The sequence below is a fragment of the Phyllostomus discolor genome, chromosome 15 (genome assembly GCF_004126475.2).
Source record: "Phyllostomus discolor isolate MPI-MPIP mPhyDis1 chromosome 15, mPhyDis1.pri.v3, whole genome shotgun sequence".
Lineage (NCBI taxonomy): Eukaryota > Metazoa > Chordata > Mammalia > Chiroptera > Phyllostomidae > Phyllostomus > Phyllostomus discolor.
In genome coordinates, this window is record NC_040917.2 from 15,496,200 (window position 1) to 15,518,609 (window position 22,410).

Here is a 22,410-nt window from a genome sequence, read left to right on the forward strand (position 1 = left end):
CTGTTCACACTACCAATGTCTCATGGGACGGGGAGGGAGGGGTTTGGAGGAGAGAGAGTCAGGAAACGCAAGAGGTGGGTGGGAGGGCAGCGTAAATCCAGCCGCTGCCCGTGGGCCTTGGTGACGGTCTCAGCGGCTCCTTGAACTTCTCGGGGAACGTGGGCGGCTTCTGTAGGCCCAGGGTCCCTCCCGCGTTCGCTGTGGGTGTAGAGGGGCGATAACTCCCGGAACCTTACCCACTTCTGACCCAGGCTCGGCTGATTATAGTATCTTATCCTCCTGGCATCAAAGATGGATCCCGAGGGCAAGTTCAAGATCCAAGTGTGTGTCAGAGTCTCTCCAGAAATGATGTGGAGGAGTTCTGGCCGAGATGGAGGCATGGACAGAAACCCTTTGCTTCCTTGCACAACCACAAGGAGGACAACAACCAGTCTAAAATCAATAAACCATCAGAAGTGCCAGAAAATCAAACTGCGTGGAACTCTGACAGCCAAGCAATTGAAACAGAACAACCAGGAAGACGGCGGGCGGAGAGACCCTGCGGCGAGGTGGCAGAGCAGGCGGGCAGGGCTGACTTAGGGGAAACTGAGACTCAGAGTGGGCTGTGGGCCTCGGCGGCTGCCTCACAGGGAGAAACTGCCAGTCTCACGCAAGAGTCCGTGGGAAAGTGGGCTGGAGCCCAGCTGGGGAGCTTCCCCTCTGGCCCCTCCCCCCAGACAGTACAGCCGGGAGGTTTGCCCCGCCCCCTTACAACTTAACAGGTGTGCCAAATAAAGAAATACGGCCCAAATGAAAGAACAAAGCAAAACTCCAGAAAGAGAGCTAAGCAGTGAGGAGACAGCTAACCTGTCTGGTGGAGAGTTCAGAGCCCTGGTAATCAAAATGCTCACAGAACTGATGGAGCTTGGTCGCAAAATGAAAAAACAAATGAAAGATACCCCAAATGAAATAAAGCGAAATATTCAGGGAACCAACAGTGACAGGAAGGAAACTAGGACTCAAATCAACAATTTGGAACAAAAGGAAGAAATAAACATCCAACTGGAACAGAATGAAGAAACAAGAATTCAGAAAAATGAGGAGAGGCTTAGGAACCTATGGGGCAACTTGAAACATTCCAATATCCGAGTCATAGGGGTGCCAGAAGGAGAACAACAACAGCAAAAAATTGAAAACTTATTTGAACAAATAATGAAGGAGAACTTCCCCAATCTGGTGAAGGAAATAGACTTCCAGCAAGTCCAGGAAGCTCAGAGTCTCCCAAAGAAGTTGGACCCGAAGAGGAACATACCAGGGCACATTATCATCAAGTTACCCAAGATTAAATATAAAGAGAGAATCCTAAAAGAAGCAAGAGGAAAGGAGAGAGTTATCTACAAAGGAGTTCCCATTAGTCTATCAGCTGATTTATCAAAAGAAACCTTGCAGGCAAGAAGGGGCTGGAAAGAAGTATTCCAAGTCATGAAAGGCGAGGACCTACATCCAAGATGACTCTATCCAGCAAAGCTTTCATTTAGGATGGAAGGGTAGATAAAGTGCTTCTCAAATAAGGTCAAGTTAAAGGAGTTTATCATCACCAAGCCCTTATTGCATGAAATGTTAAAGGGACTTATCTAAGAAAAAGAAGATAAAAAATATGAACAGTAAAATGACAACAAACAACTATCAGCAAATGAACCTGAAAAAAAAAAAAGAAAATGAAACCAAAAAGTAAGCAAACAACTAGAACAGGAACAGAATCAGAAAAATGGAGATCACATGGAGGGTTTTCAGTGGGGAGGGGGAAGGGAGGAAGGCGGGGAGGTACAGGGAAGAAGCATAATTGGCAGGCATGAAACAGACGGAGAGAGGTCAAAATTGGTATAGGAAACAGAGAACTCAAAGAACTTATATGTACAACCCATGGACATGAACTAAGGGAGGGTGAACGCTGGAGGGTTGGGGAGTGCAGGGCGGAAGGGGGAAAAGGAGGAAAATTGGGAAGACTGTGATAGCATAATTAATAAAAGAAAAGAAATGACAGGTGAACACTGGGGAAGGAAGGCTCTTTTCCGCTGGACCTACTCATCTGTCTGCAACTGTCTTCCCTGGCTGCATGGAGAAAGGCTGTGTACAGAAGAAAAGAACCAATGTAGAGTGGAAACAGTTGAGAGGAGGCAGGCCAGGAGTGACACAGGACAACTGACTACCTGGATCCAGCTATGCCTGAAGGCAGACCCTCGGCATTCTTTCCATTCATATGAGCCTTTACCTTGCCCTGCTGTGCTTAACCAAGTTTGGATTGCATTCTGCATCTTGATGCCAAGATACCGAACACAATCGAACTGTTTGTTCTCGTTGCTACCTGCTCCCCTTTCCCGTGATGAACCCCTCGTGCGTAAATCGCCAGTTTAGTGACTGCATCTTACTTCTTGACGGTGCAGTGGCCCAGCCCAGAATCCACCTCACCTGTGCTCAGAGTGCATCGCCGTCTCCCTAACAGTCAAACCTGCCACACTGGCGTGTCTTCTCTGCCCCCACTGCCACGCGGGATAGCCACCCAGACACTGCGCCCGGCTCGCTGTCCCTGCTCGTGCCATCTGCCTTCGATTAGCGTCCTTGAACTTCCCTGTAATTCTTCAAGGCCTAGGAAGCCATCTCCACCGGCACCGCCCGCAGGGACCCTGCCCCCCTCGGAGCATCCCTCAGAGGGCGGTGGGCTCCAGGAGGCAAGACCTGCCTTGTGACCAGCTTTGCCCCCGGGGCAGCAGCTGTCACACTGTGGCCTCCCCCGAGGGGCTCAGTGACCGCCCGCCTGATGCCCACGTCTCTCCTGCGCTCCAGCCAGGATAACCGGCTCTTACTGTCCCCGTTCCCACCCCCCAGACGCCTCAGCTGTGACATGACCATAATCTTGCTCCTCGTGGGTCGCTGCTCTCTGCGCGCATGCACTGCCTCAGTGATGGACGGGCAGCCTCCGCTCAGCATTCCGAGCCAGAAACCGGGGAGCCACTCGTTAACATCCCCTCCTGCTGACCCCGCCCTCTCGGACGTGGAGCCCCGTGGGCCCGGCTCCCGACGGCCCCCCAGTCAACGACGTTCCTCCCGCTCACCGCCGCCGTCCTGGCCCCCTCACCCCCAGCTTGGGCCTGGACACCACGGCCGGCTCCTGGGGGCCGGGGCCGGACGGGGGTCTTGTGCTTCTCCGTCCCTGCGCCCCTCCCGCCCAGCATGCCCGCCCTGACGCCCCCGGCCCGAAGCGCGCCCGCGGTTCCCGTGGCCACAAGCTGCAGACGCCCCCCGCGTGTCCCCCACGGCCCGGGAGCCGGGCCTCGCCCATCCCGCCAGCTTCCTCCTGCAGCGCTGCCGTTTCTGGGTCCCTGTCTGTCCGGCCGTCATGCACAACTGGCCCCCCTGCTGTGCTTGTTTTCTGCCTCATCGCTGGGCCTTTAAACGGCATCCTCTCTGACAAGAAGGCTACTTATTCCCAGTTCAGGGTGGTGGTGAGACGGGAGCTTCCACGTGTGACTAAGTTCAAAGCTTAGCTCAGTCACTCATTTGCCCTGTGACTCTGCGCAAACTACCCAACTTCTCTCTGCCAAGGTCCCCCTATCTGCAAACAGGGATGATAACAGCAACAAGTCTGCAGGCTGTGCTGAGGACTGAACTAACATACGCGAAGTCCTCAGAACGGAGCCCGGCGCCAATGCGAACCACGTGCGGGTGCTCGTCATTCTCCGAGGGTTCTGTCCCCGCCCGGAGAGCACCTACCCGGTGGCTTCAAGTCTCATCCTAGAAGTCACTTCCTCAGTGGCCTTCCCGGATCCTTAGGGTAGCCCCCCCCCCCTCCCCCGGCGTTTGATGCTCTCAAGCATTTAATCATTCATACATCCGTTCAGGAATTCATCCATTCGCTTTTCACGCATTTATTGACAATGTTTCAGGAGCAGAGGGCGGCCTGAGATGGGAGGAGTCAGCCCCGCCCTGGCCCCGCCCACACGGAGCCTGCAGTCCAGCACCGCCCCTTACAACTCCCGCGGCTCCGCCCCCACGCACTGTTCTGACCCCCACTGCTGGACACCTGTCTCTCCTGCTGGACGCCTGTGCCGAGCACGTGGGGCCCAGGACGCAGCAAACATTCATTCATTCATTCATTCATTCATGTTAAGTGAAGAAATCAAGGAAGATGGCTGAGGCGCAGCATTAAGCCCTTGTAGGCCTTAAGGCCTTTGACATCATAAAACCAATGGCCTGGAGTTGCGACAGTGAGACAGACACCTGCCCAGGTGCAGGGGTGAGGAGGCAGGGGCGAGGGAAGGGGCGGGCGGGGAGGAGAGACTGCATGCAGGAGGCCATGCTGTGGGCCTCTCCCCCGGAAAGGGGAGGAGAGGCTGGTGGTGGAGGGACCACGCACAACTTCCCCGGCCAGGGGTGGGGGTGGGGCTGGCCCTGGCTCGCCTGCTGCTCACCTTGTGGAAAGAAGAAAGCCGGGAGCCAGTATCTCGCAGGAAACCCTCCCAAGAAGTCCCTCTCTTCCTCCACAGGACGTCTGGGGTCAGGGTGAAGCGATGGGACCGCGCGCTTCCACACCGCGATAAACCGCAGGTACCTGTCGGAGGGCAGGCCCCGGCGTGGGGCCCAGTAATTGCGCGCGCTCCTGTGATGACGGGGCGGTTTCCTCCAGCCCCTCCTGGCTCCCTCCTCTCCTCTCCATCTCCCACTCCCCGCCCCCCCCCTCCCCCGCCCCCCGACTCGGGAACCCTGTCCTGGGCTGGAGCCGGCTGCGGCCTTCGAGTCGGAACACAGCCCAGCGGGAGACGGCAGTGAGTTTGGGCTGCGAGGGCTGCGTTCCGGCAGAGCCCCGGGGGCTGTTTCCCGCAGCCCGACCCCTCTTCTCCGGAGGAGCAGCGCTCACTCGTCCCTGCACCGCCTGGGAGGCGCTCTGGCGCCGCCTGGGGAGCCGGATCTTCCGGGCCTAAATCTCGATCCTTCCGCTTTCTAGCGGTGGAACCTGGCGCGGATGACCTCGTGTGCTCGTGCCCCAGTGTCCTCGCCTCTAAAACGAGGACGGTGACAAAGGACGGCACCAGATTCGCATCCGAGGGCCACTGCGACAGTCAGCGACTCCGCCCGAGGAAGGAAAGCGCCCGGGTGTCTGGCCGACCTGGAGGCACTCTGCAGGGGCGACTACCGGCTTGCAGGGCTCTCACACTGCTCCGTTCTAGGTGCTGCGCGCATTTAAACCTCACGCGTTGGCTGGTTCTCATTTCTTTTCACACCCTCCGCCCGCCAGTTCCACAGGGCAGCGGAACGACGGAAGCAGCAGAGAGGCGCCGCCTCTGGCTCTCCCTCTGTCCCCGACAGCCCAGTGACCCTGGATGAGACTCCGCTGCTTCTTCAGCCTCCGTTTCCTCCCGCTAAACTGAAGATGAGAATCGCTGGCCCCCTCCCCCACCCCTTCCTTACTGCACATGTTGCTGTGAGAACCCAACAGGCCAAACATGTGAGCTTCTGTTGTGAACCGTTCAGCTCTAAGTAAAAATGAGGAAGCCCTGGCTGGCGTAGCTCAGTGGATTGAGCGCGGGCTGCGAACCAAAGTGTCGCAGGTTCGATTCCCAGCCAGGGCACATGCCTGGGTTGCAGGCCACGGCCCCCAGCAACCGCACATTGACGTTTCTCTCTCTCTCTCTTTCTCCCTCCCTTCCCTCTCTAAAAATAAATAAATAAAATCTTTTAAAAAATAAAATAAAAACGAGGAAGACATGCAAACCGGCTTTTCCCCCGTACCGATGGTGGATTTCCCCGAATGCCATTTTGGCCCAGGTGTTGAAGAAATTCAGTCGCTGGATGAGGTCGTTAACCCAGGAACTCAGGGGTTTACAGGACTTGTAGGCGTATTTCTGTTGGGATAGAGAGACACAGAGGCACGGAATGTTTTTCAGATTTGTTTTCTCTGGCCCGCAGACATCGGTGGTTGCCGGGGGAGATAAGGGGCAAGAGGGGCCTGAATGTTGCATGCCAGTACCCGCCTCACTCCCAACTCCTACTTCATAACAAACTATGGAAGTAATCCCTGAAAGTATAGTCTCCAACTCTTACTTTACAAAAGAAACGTTGACAGCCACCAGCCTTCCCCCAGGCCCCTGGACACGGTGGCCTGCTCCCTGTGGCCCCTGCCCCCGCAGGCCTGGGCCTGCTGCCAGCTGCACTCAGCACGGACCCGAGCCCTGAGCCGGCCCGGGGGTGCCGGGCACCAGCCGGCCGCCCCGTCCAGCTGGCCCCTCTCTCTCCTCCGGGTCCTCCTGGAGGTCCGCTTGGTGGGCTCCCCCCAAACTCTAATTTGGGTTTCTCGACTCTAATGCACGCACGCCTTTTCCCAGGCACACACAGGCATACACACAGGCGTGGGTTTCACAGAAGCATACATATGTTTTCACAGTCCTTAACACGGACGTTTTTCTGAAGCTTAAAAAAACATTTCACACAACTGAGAGATCTTTTCAGTGTATCAGGAACATAATGATTCTCATGAATAGACGCTCAGTTATTTTCAGCCTCGTGCTATTATAAACAGTCCCGTGACAAACATCTCTTTGATAAACTTACTGAAGGAGGGCCGACACACTCCCCTCTAAGGGAGTTTATTGCTGCGCACCCGTACCGACACCACGGCAGCACCTTTCAGCGGGTGCGTGGCACTCCCTCCCCTGCCACCGGGCCCCACGTTCCCACCGGGCCAGCCAACGCGGCCGGGCCCGCGGCCCACCTGCCACAGCGGCGGCACCGCCGACTTGAGAAGGGACTCTTGTGTCTCCTCCAGTTCTTGGCTGAGGACGATCTCTCCTTTTATAGCAAGTTGAAGATCTTTCAAAGACTCGTGGATGACAAATAACAACTTATCGAATCGTTCCATTTCCTGCTTCAAAAAGGCTAGCAGGACGCAGTGGATAAGGGGGTCATGGCCTGGGCCAAAACGAGAGAGAAAATTGCGGCGTCTTTCAGACGGAACGGAGACAGACACGCGGGGGCTGGAAGGGAGAGGGTTTCACTGGTCTGGACCAGGCACTGAAGACCCTGTCCTGCGGAAGGCCAGCTGGTCACTGGTTTAGCTCTGTGGGCCATGCTGTCCGGGTCACAACCACTCTACCTCCGCCCCCCCATGCCCCCCACCTTGGTGTAAACTCGGCACTGGCATCCAGCACAGCCTGACCTGTGGGCACTCAGATTTGATCTCCTTGTGATATGTACGTGTCCCAGACTGTTCCTTTTTCCTGCACCCATGAAGACAGATGAAGGTCATGCTGGCTTGCCGGTGGGCTGCCTTTGCCGGGCCCCGGTCTGGGTGCAGCGACAGCACTGTGCCGGCAGACTGTCGCTCACCATTTGGTTCCCAAGTGAACCTCTTTTAAAGGGTTAAAACGTGGATGTCGAAAATTTAGCCGGGCAACTTACCGCAGTCCAAAACTTCAGGGCCTCCTGAGAGCTGGGCCTGGAGCCGAGCCTGGATGCCCAGGTTTGGCCATGTTCTCTGCCTCGCCTCCCACACCCCCCACGCCCCCCAGGCCCCCATCAGCGGCCGGCTGGGCCTTCCTGCCCTGCTGCTGCTCCGGAGGCAGAGAGGCCTGGACGGCAGGGGCCGCCACGCTTTTCAGAACCTCTCAAGCACAGCCGCTGCCTTCTGTTGCCACAAGGATTGTTTCTTCATTCTTAGTCTTGGGGCCACCACCCGCCCTCCCTGCGAACCCGCCCCCCAAAACCAAAGAAACCCACAGCGGTGCACTCTTCTCTGCTCTCCAGCTCCCAGCTGGGGGAGGGAGGGGTCCGGCTTCCCCTCTGCTCTGGCCTCCTCACTGCTGAGGGGTCCTTCGTCCTGCCCACGCTACCTACCTGCCTCTGTGCCGTGTCCCCTGCTGAGGGGCCTGAGGGGGGGGGCGGGGGGGACGGGGCAGCGCAGGCCCGTGCTCACCTTTGGCATTTTTATAAAGAAACTCCCAGAAGGGGCTGGACATCAGGCCCTTCAGCGTGCTCTGCGTCCCCGTGTTCTCCTCCTTCTCCACGGTCAGCGGCAGCCGCTTCAGCAGGTCGGACACGATTCCCATCAGCAGCTCGTCCTCACTCTTCTCCTGGCTGCAGGAGGGAGGAGGGGCGGGTGACAGGGGTCCTCGGGTCGGGTGGGGGTGGGGCTACAGAGTTCAGGCCCAGGCGAGGCAGACCCAGCCGGGGGGACAGAACCACGGGGCCGGGAGAGGGAGCCTCCTGGAGGCCACGGCGAGTTTCACAGACGAGCACACTGGTCGGTGCCCCCTCGACACCTGCGAGGACACGGGCGTTTCTGACGCTTTCCTCAGGTTTCTGTGTAAAAGCGCCGCCCTCTGAATCCGTCTGCGTGAGGAGACACCGAGAGAGTGCACAGGAAAGAGGCAGCCGGCAGACTGGGCGCGCTCAGGTCGCCTTGCAGGTTGTTTACCTACCTGGGTGTCAGGTCCCTGTGTGTGCACCAGGGTCCCTCACACACTCTGTGGGTGGTGGCAGCAGGACAGCGTGTGTGTGTGTGTGTGTGTGCGTGTCTGGGTGAGGCTGCAGTGCGGAGCGGCACTGAAGTGGGGGGAGCTCCTTGGAACCCTGGTGCAGAGGGAGCGCAGGGAGGGCCCTGGTGCAGAGGGGGCGCCCGGGCCCCGGGAGGACGGGCAGGGAGTCCGCACTCCTCTCCCGCGGTCCCGCTCTCGGTTGCTCTGCACGCACCGGTTTCCCAATAAACGCCCCAGGTGTCACCCCGCCAGGGGGTGTCGTCCTACGTCAGTGAGAAGCCAGGAGCTATGCTGATGCATTGGGCTCAGCTGCGCGGCTTCTCAGCCAGCTGACAGCTCACAGGAAGGGGCCTGTGTCCTCACTCTGCCGTCCTGCTTTGTTTCTGGTGTTAAGAGTAGGGCTGCTCTGTGGAATCGTGGAATCTGTCCAAGGTGGCTCCCAGGGTTGGGGAGGGAGGGGCAGGACGACCCCTTTGGCAACATCAAGGGCATGGACCACCACGATCGTACTTTACAGTCCCAGGCAGAGGGGCCCCGAGGATGCGGGGGGGCGGGGGGCACGTGCCGCACCACTGAAGTCTCAGCCCGGCCTCGCTGGGCAGACCTGCCTCCGTCCAGGGATAAGCCGGGAAAGGATACCGAGGCAGCGTGGCCTTGGACAAGGAGCTAACAGGAGGTACAACTGCCATGGGACTTAAACTGGCCTGGCTCAGTCGGCTGGACGTTGTCCCACACAGTGAAGGGTCGTCAGTTCGATTTCCAGTCAGGGCACATGCCTGGCTTGCGGGTTCGGTCCCCGATTGGGGCACATGCGAGAGGCAGCCAGTAGATGTTTCTCTCGCACGTGGATATTTCTCTCCCTCTCTTTCTCCCTCCCTTCCCATCTCATTAAAATAAACAAAATCTTAAAAAAAAAAACAATAAAAGCAGGGCTCCCTCCTCTTGACTGACCGTGCTGCCCTCTGACTTACGACGGCTGTTTTCCCTGTCCTGCAGAAGGTGGATGACTTTTCCCATGTAAACAAACTCAGTTTAGAAACACGACTCACCAGGTACAGTTCAATGACTCACTCAACAAAGATTTATTGAGCACCTACTACATGCTCGGTAATTCATGTGTGTGTGTACGCAGGCTTCTGTGTCATTTGGAGGATCAGGTTTTATGTCTTTAAAGTGTAATTTTAGATTCTGTTTTCCCATAAATTCTGCACTACATCTCTTCAAAGAGATATTTTAACAGTTTTTAATAATACGTTTTCAAATTTAACTAACAGTGAGTCTTACCTGATCATGAGGCTGGCCGGGGTGGCTCTCGGCTGCAGGGCCATGAGGTGATCAATGAAATTCTGGCTCTGGGTCTCCTTGAAGCCCCTCATGGCCTCGGGGTGCAACCCTAAAAGCTCGTGAGGGTCATCATCAGGTAAGGCCTGGATGAGGCACACGTAATCCTTCATGCGTGCAGACTTCGGCATGGGCTGACATGGCTGGAAATTTTAAAAAATGTCACTTTTTCACCTTGTGAGGTACGTCCTTTCAGCAATGCCTGAAGATGGTATTTGCCCATGACATTTTACACAGAAGGCTCTTCTTAGTTGTAGGTGGTACGTTCTAGACACTTCTGTTGAAAGCCACCTCTGGGGCCACCGCTCTGGAAGGGGCGGCTGCACGACAGGCACGGCTAACGTTCTCGCGGGGACGAGAGAGGAGGAAGGACGGACCAATGAGGCTCAGGCTGTCCCGGTGCCCCGACGCCTCCGTCAGAGGCGCCCTGGAGACTGGACACACTCACACTCTGACCCATCGTTTTATCTCAGTAAAACCTCCAGAATGAATGAATGAGAGAGAGAGAGAGTGTGCCTGAGCCTAAGGACAACGGACCCCTCAGGAATGGGTGGATGTGGTCAAAAGCTACAAACTTCCAGTTATAAAAGAAAGAAGTTAAAAAAAAAGGAAGCTGCCCTGGCTGGCGTAGCTCAGTGGATTGAGCGCGGGCTGTGAACCAAAGTGTCGCAGGTTCGATTCCCAGTCAGGGCACATGCCTGGGTTGCAGGCCACGGCCCCCAGCAACCGCACATTGATGTTTCTCTCTCTCCCTCTCCCTCTCTCTCTCTCTCTCTCTCTCTCTCTCTCTCTCTCTCTCCCCCCTTCCCTCTCTGAAAATAAATAAAATCTTTAAAAAAAAAGGAAGCTATTTAATGGGAGAAATTAAATAGCTTCCTCTGGTTCACCAGCTGTGTGTCTCCCTGGTCCGGAGCCAAGACCAGCGCTGGCTGGTTGGAGGCTCCGCAAGGAGAGCAGGGGCCTCGCGGACAAAACGGTGATGGAGACAGTAACAGTCAGTTAATTCTGTAACACCAAGAGCGAATAAAAGCCACTAAAGGGGAACATTAAAACGGATTCATGTGCCGATCTTAAACGCTTCCCCAGTAGCTGGTGTAACACGAACCCCGTAAGGACCTCGGCCCCTGTCTCACCTCCTCGCTGGAGAAGCTGAAGTCCTCTCTCAGCACGTCCGGGTTGCAGAACCTGTGCAGAAGGGAGCTCAGGTTCTGCTGGTCCCGGGGCTCGGTCACCCGGCCCCCGTAGATCACGTCCCCGATCTGGCAGCGCAGCATCCGCCAGGGCACGGTTGGCTGCTGCATCAGGGCATTCTCCAGCATCATTACGGCGACCTTTAAAAACACCCACCCGATTTTACCGTTTCAGTAGGTGTTTTCAGCTTGCTTTGATGTTCTGACATAAAATCAGTAACTCTCACACGGCCGTCTAGAAATCCCTGCTGCTAGCACCCTGGAGCCGGAGCCCGGCGGGCAGGCGGGTCTCTGCACCGCCCTGTCGGTGAGGAGGGGACCGGCCGACCGGTGGGCGGTGGGACAGTGGGAGGCCGTGCCTGGACACAGCCCCTCCCGTGGGAGGGACGCCCTGGCTCCGCAGGGCGGTGTCGGCCCTGGGAGCGTTTCCTCGGGGGACTGCCACTCTGACCCGGGCGACCCCTTAGCCCAGAGGGCTAACCCCACCTCGATGCATGTTTCCTCCAGTGCGTCTGCCGCCGCTGCGAGCCCCCCAAGCCTGGACCTGAGCTGCAACAAGGGCAGCCCAAGGAAAAGGGCATAGCCAAGAGCTCTGGCAGCCAAAGAGAGGAAGAGCACGAGGAGTAGATGAGAAAATGGCATCATCTTCCGTGAGAGCAAGGGAAGGAAAAGTGGCCGGGTGGTTTGTTTCCTTCCCGCCGGCAAAGCTGCCCTGACACTTGCCAGGCCAAAGGCACGGTGACCCCTCGTCTAATTCACGGCACGGCTGGTTTTCTTTCCCAGCGCACCGCTTGCCCCTGACGGAGCTGGGAGTGTGGCCTGGACGAGCGCCCAGAGTGCAGCTGTCCCACGTCGCCTTCTGCTGAGGGGCTGACGCCCGTACTCTGCCGGGCAGAGCGCAGGGGCCCGAGGCCTCCTGTGGGGACGGAGAAGCCCCACCCGGGCAGAGAGGAGACGGGAGGGGCGCCCTTGTAAGGTGGGCCCAGGTGACAGATGCCCAGAGGCAGAGCCAGGCTTCTCCTCGGGAAGCTTTCCGGGCATCTGCTGGAACACAGACGTGAACGGGCAGTCAAGGCCATGGTCAGGTGGGAACCCCACAGCTGGAAAGCTGCCCCGGGGAACGTTGAAGCAGGTGGCACCACCTGTCTGCTGTGGCAACAGGGCAAGCACGCTGCAGCTGCAGCAGGGGGCACAAAGAGCATTCCGCACGGAGAACAGCAAAGGAGGACCGTGAGCTGAGCTTTCCCTCCCACGGGGGTCAGTGTGGTTGCTCCCGCCTTGGGTGGGTCAGTGAACACGCTTCTGCAGCAACGTGTCTGTGCCGGGAACTGCCCCCCGAGCTCCACCTGCACTGACCAGTCCGCCTCCTGTAACTGCCTTCGACGGAGGTGCCGCCCTCCCCGGCCCTGCTTCTCCCGGCCAAGGGCGCCACGGCCCCGAGAGGCTGACCAGCTTGCCCAGCAGAGCCAATACTTGCAGAGCTGGAGGCGGCGGCGATGTGATCTGATCCCAGAACTGCCGGCCTCGCAGTCCACTCTTGTAAACACTCTCTTTTTCACATACAGAGCTCATTCCGCTGCCACGGAAACGGTGTTCGGTTTGCATTGTACTGCTATGCATTTCTCGTCAGTGTTCATTCTGAAGATAGCATACTTACCTTGAAATCTGAAGAGCTAAATTCACAATCGATGTTCCATCCAAATATTCCGTATTTTCTTCTTTCATTGACCACGGCATTGAAAAAACATAAGCCGAATAAAAGTTTTTTCCACCACGGTCCGCAGTCAGGTTTCTCAAATATTTCTTCCGTCACCTCTCCACTCCCACTATATCCAAACATCTTAAGTAAATTACTCTTCAATCCGATGGGCTTTTCCACTGTAACCTTTGAAACAAACGTGGGACAACAGCGGCATGAGGACCGGCGCGGCAGCAGGACGAGGGGAGACGCGCACGGCACTGGCGAGAGAACCAGCTGAGGATGCAACTTTCCGAGATTCAGTGGTAATCTATGGGTTCAAGGCAATTCCTATCAAGATACCGATGACACATTTCATGGAACTAGAACAGTTATTCCAAACATTTACAGGGAACCACAGAAGGCCCCCAGAGCAACAGCAACCTTGAGGAAGAAGAACAAAGTTGGAGGAATCACGTTATCTAATATCAAACTATATTGTAAGGCAACAGTAATCAAAACAGCATGGTGCTAGCCCTGGCTGGCGTAGCTCAGTTGATTGAGCACGGGCTGTGAACCAAAGTGTCACAGGTTCGATTCCCAGTCAGGGCACATGCCAGGGTTGCAGGCCACGGTCCCCAGCAACCGCACATTAATGTTTCTCTCTCTCTCTCTCTTTTTCCCTCCCTTCCCTCTCTAAAAATAAATAAATAAAATCTTAAACAAAACAAAACAAAAAAAACAGCATGGCGCTGGCATACAAACAGAAACATAGCTCAATGGACCAGAACAGAAAGCCCAGAGACAAACCTCTGCTTTTATGGTCAATATTTGGCAGAGGAGGCAAAAATATACAGTAGACTAAAGGTAGTGTATTCAGTAAATGGTGTTGGGAAAAGTGGATACATGCAGAAAAGTGAAATTAAACCACCTTTTTCATGCCACGCACAAAATAAATTCAAAATGGATTAAAGACTTAAAGGTTGGACCCCAAACCATAAAAATCCTGGAAGAAAATATAGACAGGACCATCTCGGACACAGCCTGCTGCAATATTTTTGCTGACCTACTTCCTTAGGCAAGGGAAACAAAAGAAAAAATAAACAAATGGGACTAGATCAAACCAACAAGTTTTTGCACAGCAAAGCCAACCATCAACCAAATAAGAAGACAACCCACAGAATGGGAGAGCATGCACCGATACATCTGATAAGGGGTTAATATCCAAAATTTATAAAGAGCTTATAAAACTCAACACCAACCCTCCCCCAAAACCAAACTATCCAGTTAAAAAAATGGGCAAATGACCTGACTAGATACTTCTCCAAAAAGGGGACATTCAGAAGGTCAAACAGATATATAAAATGATGTTCAACATCAGTAATCCCCAGGGAAACGCAAATTAAAACCACAATGAAGTATCATCTCACACCGGTCAGAATGGCTGTCATCAATAAAGCAGCAAACGAGTGCTGGCGAGGGTGTGGAGAAAGCGGAGCACTTCTGCATGGAAAGCGGTGTGGAGATACCTCAAACAGTGAACACTGCTCCTCCTCGGCCAGGGTCAGAATCTGTTCTTTTCCGTCCTCACCTTTAAACTCTTTTGGAGAATAGCGATGGGAAAAGAGGCGTCGGACTCCGAGCCCAGCCACAGCCGGAACTCAGGGTCTACTGGCACAACCGGACTGCCGAGCCTGCAAAGTGAAGAAGTTTCCGTGTGGGCGTGAAACACTGAGATTGAACCAATGTGTTTCTAAGAGTCATAGCATTTCAATGTTTTAAGGGGCCTTAGAAATCATGTCAATAATCAAAGATCTCATTGGACTATCCTAAGAACTTTCATGTTGCACAAGACTCATTAATTCTCATTTAAAAAAAAAAACTAGTTTTGGGCCCTGACCAGTGTGGCTCAGTTGGTTGGGGGGCATCCTGCAAAGTAAGAGGTCGCCAGTTCGATTCCCAGTCAGGGCACATGCCTGGGTTGTGGGTTTGGTCCCCTGGTTGGCACTCGGGTGAGAGGCAGCCGGTCAACGTTTCTCTCTCTCTTTCTCCCTCCCTCCCTCTCCCTCTAAAAGTAAATAAATACAATCTTTAAAAAACTAGTTTTTTGCTCCCCTAAGCACAAATGTGATATGGTCATCAAAAACCGGTGGGGGGAGGGTAGACAATTAAAGAAAAGAAGTGCCTAGGGTCACATCTGCGACAACCGAGCATCAGACTTTTTTTTTTAAGATTTTATTTATTTATTTTTAGAGAGGGAAGGGAGGGAGAGAGAGAAGAGAGAGAAACATCAATGTGCAGTTGCTGGGAATCATGGCCTGCAACCCAGGCATGTGCCCTGACTGGGAATCGAACCTGTGACACTTTGGTTCGCAGCCCGCCGAGCATCAGACTCAATGACGACAGGAACAGACTGTAACCCACTGAATGTAGCAGGAGCCCCTGAGTTCATAGTGATACAAACACACCGATAAATAAACGGGGGAGAAGAGAATCCTGTCCTTAGAGTACAATCATTCAGCTAATTTAGAAGGAACTGCGGAGTTTGAAAGTCACCATCGGCAAATAATACAGTAATAATTCAGTCAACAATCATCAGTGGATGCTGGAACGAGTGGGCGGGTCTCGTCACTTACGACTCCACGATGGCGCACAGCTTGGGCATAAAGGACGCTGCGAGGTGGCAGTTCCGCAGGAGGACCCACTGCTCCGCCTTGCCCAGAGCCTTCGCCACGAGGTCTTCCGCTTTCGCTGCCCGGCCGTGGCTCAGGGACAGGATGGTCACGTGCTGGGTGGTCCCCTTCAGCTCCTGGGCGAACTGCAGGAGGGTGTCGGTGAGGTCGACCCCTGCGGAGCAACGTGGAGCTGTGATCCCACACAGCTGTGAGCTCGTTCGATTCCCTCTTAACCGATGCAGTTCGGCGTTTCTGAGTGGCGGCGGGAGGACACGCGGAAGCAGCGGTCACCTAGCTTTTCTAACCGATGGGGATGGCGACCCCTACCTGCAGCGGCCACTCCTGGTTAAACTCTTCAGTTCGCCTGTGCCTCCCTCCTCTGCAGCTGCACCCCCGTGTCCCCTGGGTGGGCTGTGCACCCGGCTGAGATGCTTTATTGTAGCCTCTCCTGCTGCTAGCTATGGGCGTCTAAGTTTTGTAAGTAGGTGTCGGCAGCCACCTTTGTTAACATTTGCGCGATTGTTCTTTTCCCCCACCCCGTTCTTCAGACCATGGATTCATGACGGCTGGAGCTCCGGCTGCCGCCTTGGGCTCTGTCCTGGAGAAACAGGACACTCGTATCACGAGCGTGTCGGACACACAGCCAGTGGCTCTACCGCACGGGCGGCAAACGCACGGCCCACGGGCCGAACCCGGCCATCCGCCTTGTTTTCTCTGACCCGGCACCTGGTTTCTCCCCGGCGGCAGCCACGGAGGGCTCCCTGCCCCTAGTTAAGGAGGAGTTACATGTACACAGTCCTGAAGTCACATTCGGCCCCTTGAAGGCAACCGCGAGGCTGCTGTGGCCCCCGGGGAAGATGAGTTTGGTGTTCCTGCCACGGAAGGGTCTCAGCTGAGACGCCTCCACGCGCAGGCCTGTTGGACGAGATTTTTTGCCCAGAATCCTTACACAATTTCTTGTCTATGGATTGAAGCTTGAAAGTGGTGGATTCTAAATGCACATTTGACCTGGAGATGATGGAGAGCAGAAGATGAATGAAGAAAATGTTTTGCTTTGGGTCCGTGGATCAAAGACCAGAAAGGGAAAAGGAAAAGCATTTGGAGCTTTGGGGAATGCAAGGGCCGGCCCAGTATCAATCAGCAGGACCAGTTTCTGGTAGTTCATTTTATAACACATATAGTTTTCATGAGTCAATGTTAATGAAAACAGCTAATAAGCGCAGGGGAAATCGTAACTTTCTAATAAATGATACGTGCTCAGGGGTATTTTCTGCACAGAGAGAGAATTTCTGCTGATGAATTCTTCCACACGTGGGAATCTGGGAAACCTGATTTCTCTTTGTTCTTTTACATTTTTAGAAAGGCCCTTCCTTAATATACTTTAAAGTTGTACTCTGTCCCTTGCCCAGATACTTCCACAGGAACGGGGACCTGCTTTAGACACAGGATGACCCGGCACAGAGCCCCCTGCCCCGCGCCATCCCGCCTGGTGGTGGGCAGCGTACCGTGTGCATGAATGAGTACCAGGGGGGTCCTGGCGCTCGACTCTTTGTACGACTCCTTCAGGTTCAGCCCGCTTCTGTAAATGTCTTCGCCTCCTAGTTTCTCCGTGATAAACTTTCTCACTGCACTCATTAAGTGTTCCGGCCTAAGGATTTTTATCTGGAAAGAGAACCGGGAAGGAAGAGGGAAACGCGGGGTAAGGTGCGGGCGCCGTCACTGGGTGCCCCTGTGCTCTCACGCGTGACCGCGCTCCTCTGACACCCCCGTACTGCCGGCTCCCACTCCCCTGCAACCCACCAAGCCAGCCTTTATGAAAGTCCCCACTGTTCTCGTTTCTAAGCCAGGGACTTGTTTTCCGAGGGGTGGGAGAGAAAGGGGAGACCGAAGAAATGGGAGTTTTCTGTTGAGTTTAATTCCACGGGCTCTTTTCTAAGCAGCTACAGATCGGTCTGGAAATGGTCGCTGGGACCACAGGCCCCACAGTGTCCTCCTCCCCTCTCTCCGCTGTCTGACAGGCTGCAGCGACGGACAGACGGGAGTGAACCAGACAGAGGCCTTGCCCCACAGAGCTCTGTGGTCTTGGTCTTCCCTGGATCGAACCTCTTTTCTAGTATCTTCTAACTTAATCTCTCGTGTGGCAATCTTGATGTCTGACTCGCACAGGTCTGACCCAGTTTCCGACATTCTAACTCGGTTTCTTTCTGTGTCCACTCAGCACGCCCCCAGCCTGCGCCTTCCGACTGGGGGTTTGGGAGACAGGGTCACCGCGCTCATCCAGTTTCCAGCTCACAAACCTGAGCGCCTGGAGCTTACTGGGAGAAGGCCAGGGAGCATGGGCTTTAAAGTCCAGGAATTCTGTGGCGGCCACACGTTTGCAGGCCATGGCTACCTCAGTAATCCCCTGTGGCCCGGCTGAGAAGCAGAGTGGACGGGTGCTTTCAGGAGGCAAGCAGGTTCCCCGAGGGACAGGGGAGGGAGAGCTGAACTGTGCACGCCGAGTCTGTCCCTCGGGTCCCCCATCCCGTACGTCCTCCCTCCTCTCCCGGGAGGAGTGACGTGATGGGGACAGAGAGCTGCCGGGAATGCCGCTCCGACGGGGTTCCCTCCACGAAAGGACACGTTCAGATGCAGAGCAGGCGCTTCCGTCTGACGGGCAGCTGGCGCAGTGGGTGTTTGGCTTATCCATCCGGTTTCAGATGTGACGGGGCTAGTTACTGACCAGGTGCTCGAAACATCTAGAACACCAAGACGGGCTCACAGCACACCTTACCAAGATAAGTCTTTGGAACGGAGTGAGTTTCTCCCAGGGGAAGGTCACAGGTCTGCATAGTTCTTCGTTTTCGTTCAAAAGTTCGGCTAGACACAATGCAGAGAAGGAAACGGAGATTAACGATCAGATACTCTGGATCACTAAGAGATACCACAAGCGAAAATTTTTGTTGTAAAAGTTGTGAAGTCGGGTGGGTGGGCTGGGATGGGAGTAAAAGACAGAAAACTGTACTTGAACAATGATTAAAATAAAATTTAAAAAAACCATTTATAAATTTGGAAGCCAACTAAAAAAAAAGACAGACACTTGCAATGTATGCACCATCAACCTTTCACTGGAGTTTCTGTTAACAAAAAGTAAAAGCACATTTCTTAGGCAAAACAAAAAAATAAAGTTGTGAAGTTATATTTTATTTTATTTTTTAAAATTTTATTTTAATCATTGTTCAAATAGTTTTCTCCCTTTTACTCCCAATCCAGCCCCCCTCCCACCCCTCCCCACTTCCCTCCCATTACCACCCTCCCCCTAGTTTTTGTCCATGTGTCCTTTAAATTTGTTCCTGTAAACCCTTCCCATTCTCCCCTGAAATTCCCTCTTCTCTCCCCTGTGGTCACTGTCAGCCTGACCTCTATTTCAGTGTCTTTGATTATATTTTGCTTGTTTCTTTGTTTTGTCGTCTAGGTTCCTGTTAAAGGTGAGATCATATGGTTGTTGTGAAGTTATATTTTAAAAACCTGCTTGACTTCCTGTAAAGTGAGCTTTATCCCTGCAGAGTTCGCAGGCTCACTAAGTACCCTGAGCATGGCAGAGGGTTAGACATGAGGGTGGACGTGGTCTCAGTCTGGCCCCGGGGACGAGGCTGCAAAGGCACTCTGACAAGGTGATGGGCGGCCGAAGGAAGGAGGCGAGGGGCACAGGACACAGCGGACACCTGAGAACCTGCTCCTGTGCGGGGGTAGGGGTTAGGGGGGTGGGGGGCTGTTTTTCTGACGAATACAGGGTAGGGCCAAAGGAGGTTACAGTCATGAGTATGCGAAACAGAGTTGATTCTTGTGTTGTTGTTTATTAATTATTGCACTATTTTCCATATGAACAACTGTGAACATACTTTTGCCCCGCCCTGTATAAACTAATAACCTTAGAGGTTAGAGAGTTATGTTCTTACTCTGTAGGAAATGAGCATCAAATGAAAATGCAACAAAACTGTCAAAGTTTTGAAAAACTTCATCTTATGCATGTATATTTTTTGTCATTTTTAAAAAGATTTAATTAATTTATTTTTAGGCAGAGGGGAAGGGAGGGAGGAAGAGAGGGAGAGAAATGTCAATGAGTGGTTGCCTCTCATGTGCCCCTCCTGGGGACCTGGCCCGCAACCCAGGCATGTGCCCTGACTGGGAATCAAACCAACGACCCTTGGGTTCACAGGTGGGCGCTCAATCCACTGAGCCACACCAGCCAGGGCTGCATGTGTATATTTTTCAATCCGGACCCCTCCTGGCACGCCGGCAGACTCCTCCCGGTCACGCTCCTGCAGGGCCGGAAGTCTCCTGGTGCTCAGCGCTAACCCGCGTGGCTACAGGGGTCGTTTCCGCCTGCCTCCCCCTTCCGTTTCCCCAATGTCTACAGACAACTTTCACGAAAGAAATAGCTTTTTTTTTCTTACTATAACTAAAATAGGTTTGTCGACCTTTAAAAAAGTCCATGATACACTAAGATTATTTAAAAATTGATAAATTTGGGGTTATTTGAACAATAGAAAGAGCTTCACTTTACAAAACAGGTCAGTAAAAGGTTTCTTTAAGTAAAAAATGTTAGCCCATCTCATAGTATAATAAGTGATGAATCCAAAATAGAATAGTGAAAATGCAACAAAATGAAACAACAGAGAGAGAACTCTAGGAGAGGAAGAGAACGTCTTAATCAAAACTGGAAAGCAAGAAGCTCTAGAAGAAAAAAAAATAGACATAATTGACTATACAAACATCTAAACATTTGTGTGGTACAGATACTATGAATGAATCCAACAGACTAACAAATTTTGGAAAATACTCAAATGAAAAGGTTCATATTTTTTAACAAGACAAAAAGTTAGTCATCTTTTAGACTGGTAGGATTCTTACAACTGGACAAAACAGATAAACAATCCAGTAGAAAACTGGACTACACACATGAATAGGCAACTCCAGCATCTGAAAAGGTATTCTTTTAGCTCATAGGGACATTCAGATCGGAGCACTTTAAACCTTTCAGATTGGCACAAGTTAAAAAATCCAATACTCCTCTCGGAGAATGGGCACACACAGATTGCTGGTGGGAGTGTTAATTATTGTGGACTCAAAAAAAAAGCCATCTGGCAGAAACTATTATCCTGGAAAAAATATACAAAAGCAAACGAAATAGGTGTCACGATGTCTATGTTATCGCAGTAGCATGACCGGAAGCACAGCTGGAGACCGTGGCAGAAGTTTGGCATCGACACGGAAAAGACCATGGCGGGAACAGATCAGGCTGTGTCCTGAGCAGGGGCGATGCGGGTGGAGGTGGCAGGGGGAGCGAGGAGGAGAGTTCAAAGTGAGGGGCAGTGGGGAGAAAGGAAAAGATATGCTAAAAATAGCAAATCATTTAAAGTAAGTTTTATTTCCTATGTGATTTTTAAAAAGATTTTATTTATTTATTTTTAGAGAGGGAAGGGAGGGAGGAAGAGAGAGAGAGAGAAACATCAATGTGTGCTTGCTGGGGGTCATGGCCTGCAACCCAGGCATGTGCCCTGACTGGGAATCGAACCTGCGACACTTTGGTTCACAGCCCGCACTCAATCCACTGAGCTACACCAGCCAGGGCTATTTCCTATGTGATTTTAAAATACGCACCTGCTTTATAAAAAGATAAAACATGCCCGTCCTATAAAACACACATCTTTATATACGCAGGCCTGTCCGGATGCAGGAGCAAAGCCCGTGTGGTCTGAGGAACGGGGGTGGGGGTGGGGGGGAGCGTCGGAGGCCTCATCAACAGCGCGGAAGGTCACAACGATCAGCTCACACGACTGTCGTGAGGACCAGAGAACGCAAGATGTGCTGGTGACACAGTGATGCTCCTCCTCAACTTTTCGTGACACGGGACAGTGAACTCCACGTACAGTCGGATCATCCTACCCAGACCCAGACATGATCGGCTCAGACGGGGACCCCGAAGGCTTGCTTACTTTCCTCCCGCGATTTCCTCCCTTCCTCCTGCGAAGCGCTTCCCGGATGGAAAGGCGTGCTCATCAGAGCGTAGACAGCCTCGCTGTTCCGGAAAGCGTCCCACTGCGGCGCGTTGGACAGCAGGGACTCGCACAGCAGGGCGAAAGGCTCCAGCTGGCTGCCGACGTGCTGGCACTGCTTCCACCTGGGGCCCGAGAGCCACTGCAGGCGCCCGTCCCAGAGCCTCTCGTACCAGCCTGCGGGAGGAGGGGGAGCAGTGAGCCGGCTGCAGAGCCCGCCTCGCCCGCTGCCCCTACCCCCCCACCCCCGGCCCCGCCCCAGGTTGCAAAGCAGAAGCCCAGTAAACATCTGCTGTTGAGGAAAAGCCATTCTGTGTAATGATGAATCACATGAAGGGCAATTTTTGCAATGTGGTAAAAATGGAAAATTTACCATCGTAACCATTTTAGAAGTGTTAAGTATGTTCACATTGTTGTGAAACGTAGTTGGAACTTTTTCTGCAACCCTGAGGCTCCGTACACATTAAATAACCCTTTTCCCCTCCCGCCAGCCCTTGGTAATTACCATTCTACTTTTCGTTTTTATCCGTTTGACTTCTTTCGCTGCCTCATGTAAGTAGAACCACACAGTATTTGCCTTGTCTGTCACTGGCCTATTTCACTTACCATAATGTCTTCAAGTTTCATCCATGACGCAGCATGGGACAGGGTTTCCTTTGTCAAGGCTGAATACTATTCCACAGCACGTGCCCACTACATTTGGTTTACCCACTTTCCCGTCAATGGGCGTTCCGGGACAACACAAAGTGTAACAACATCTGCATCACAGGGGCACCGGAAGGAGGAGAGAGAGGGAGAGAGCGAGGGATCGAGAACCATTTGAAGAAATAATGGCAGAAAACATCCCTAAGCTGGTGAAGGAAAAAGACACACAAGTGCAGGAAGCACAGAGAGTTCAAAACAAGATGGGCACAACGAGGCCCACTCCCAGACACATCCTAATTGAAATGGCAAAGATTAATGACGAGAGAGCCTTAAAGG

General features: G+C 53.5%; 2 protein-coding genes across 3 annotated transcripts in view; one reads left to right on the plus strand and one right to left on the minus strand.

Moving 5' to 3' along the window:
* Positions 1–14,118, plus strand: part of LBR (lamin B receptor) — a 37,029-nt gene extending 22,911 nt beyond the window's left edge. For both annotated transcript variants that reach the window (XM_028531369.2, XM_036016197.1), the window contains 2 exons: positions 7,073–7,075; positions 14,108–14,118. The gene's annotated coding sequence lies outside the window, so the exon portion shown is untranslated. The remainder of the gene's footprint in view (positions 1–7,072; positions 7,076–14,107) is intronic.
* DNAH14 (dynein axonemal heavy chain 14) overlaps positions 1–22,410 on the minus strand; it is a 163,838-nt gene that overhangs the window by 1,772 nt on the left and 139,656 nt on the right. The window contains exons 69-80 of the mRNA XM_036016183.1: positions 21,370–21,606; positions 18,165–18,250; positions 16,897–17,053; positions 15,353–15,563; positions 14,308–14,410; positions 12,696–12,923; positions 10,982–11,179; positions 9,792–9,991; positions 7,946–8,106; positions 6,746–6,942; positions 5,767–5,879; positions 4,449–4,588 (exon numbers count right to left, since the gene is read on the minus strand). Coding sequence (XP_035872076.1) covers positions 4,449–4,588; positions 5,767–5,879; positions 6,746–6,942; positions 7,946–8,106; positions 9,792–9,991; positions 10,982–11,179; positions 12,696–12,923; positions 14,308–14,410; positions 15,353–15,563; positions 16,897–17,053; positions 18,165–18,250; positions 21,370–21,606 — 2,031 coding nt within the window. The remainder of the gene's footprint in view (positions 1–4,448; positions 4,589–5,766; positions 5,880–6,745; positions 6,943–7,945; positions 8,107–9,791; positions 9,992–10,981; positions 11,180–12,695; positions 12,924–14,307; positions 14,411–15,352; positions 15,564–16,896; positions 17,054–18,164; positions 18,251–21,369; positions 21,607–22,410) is intronic.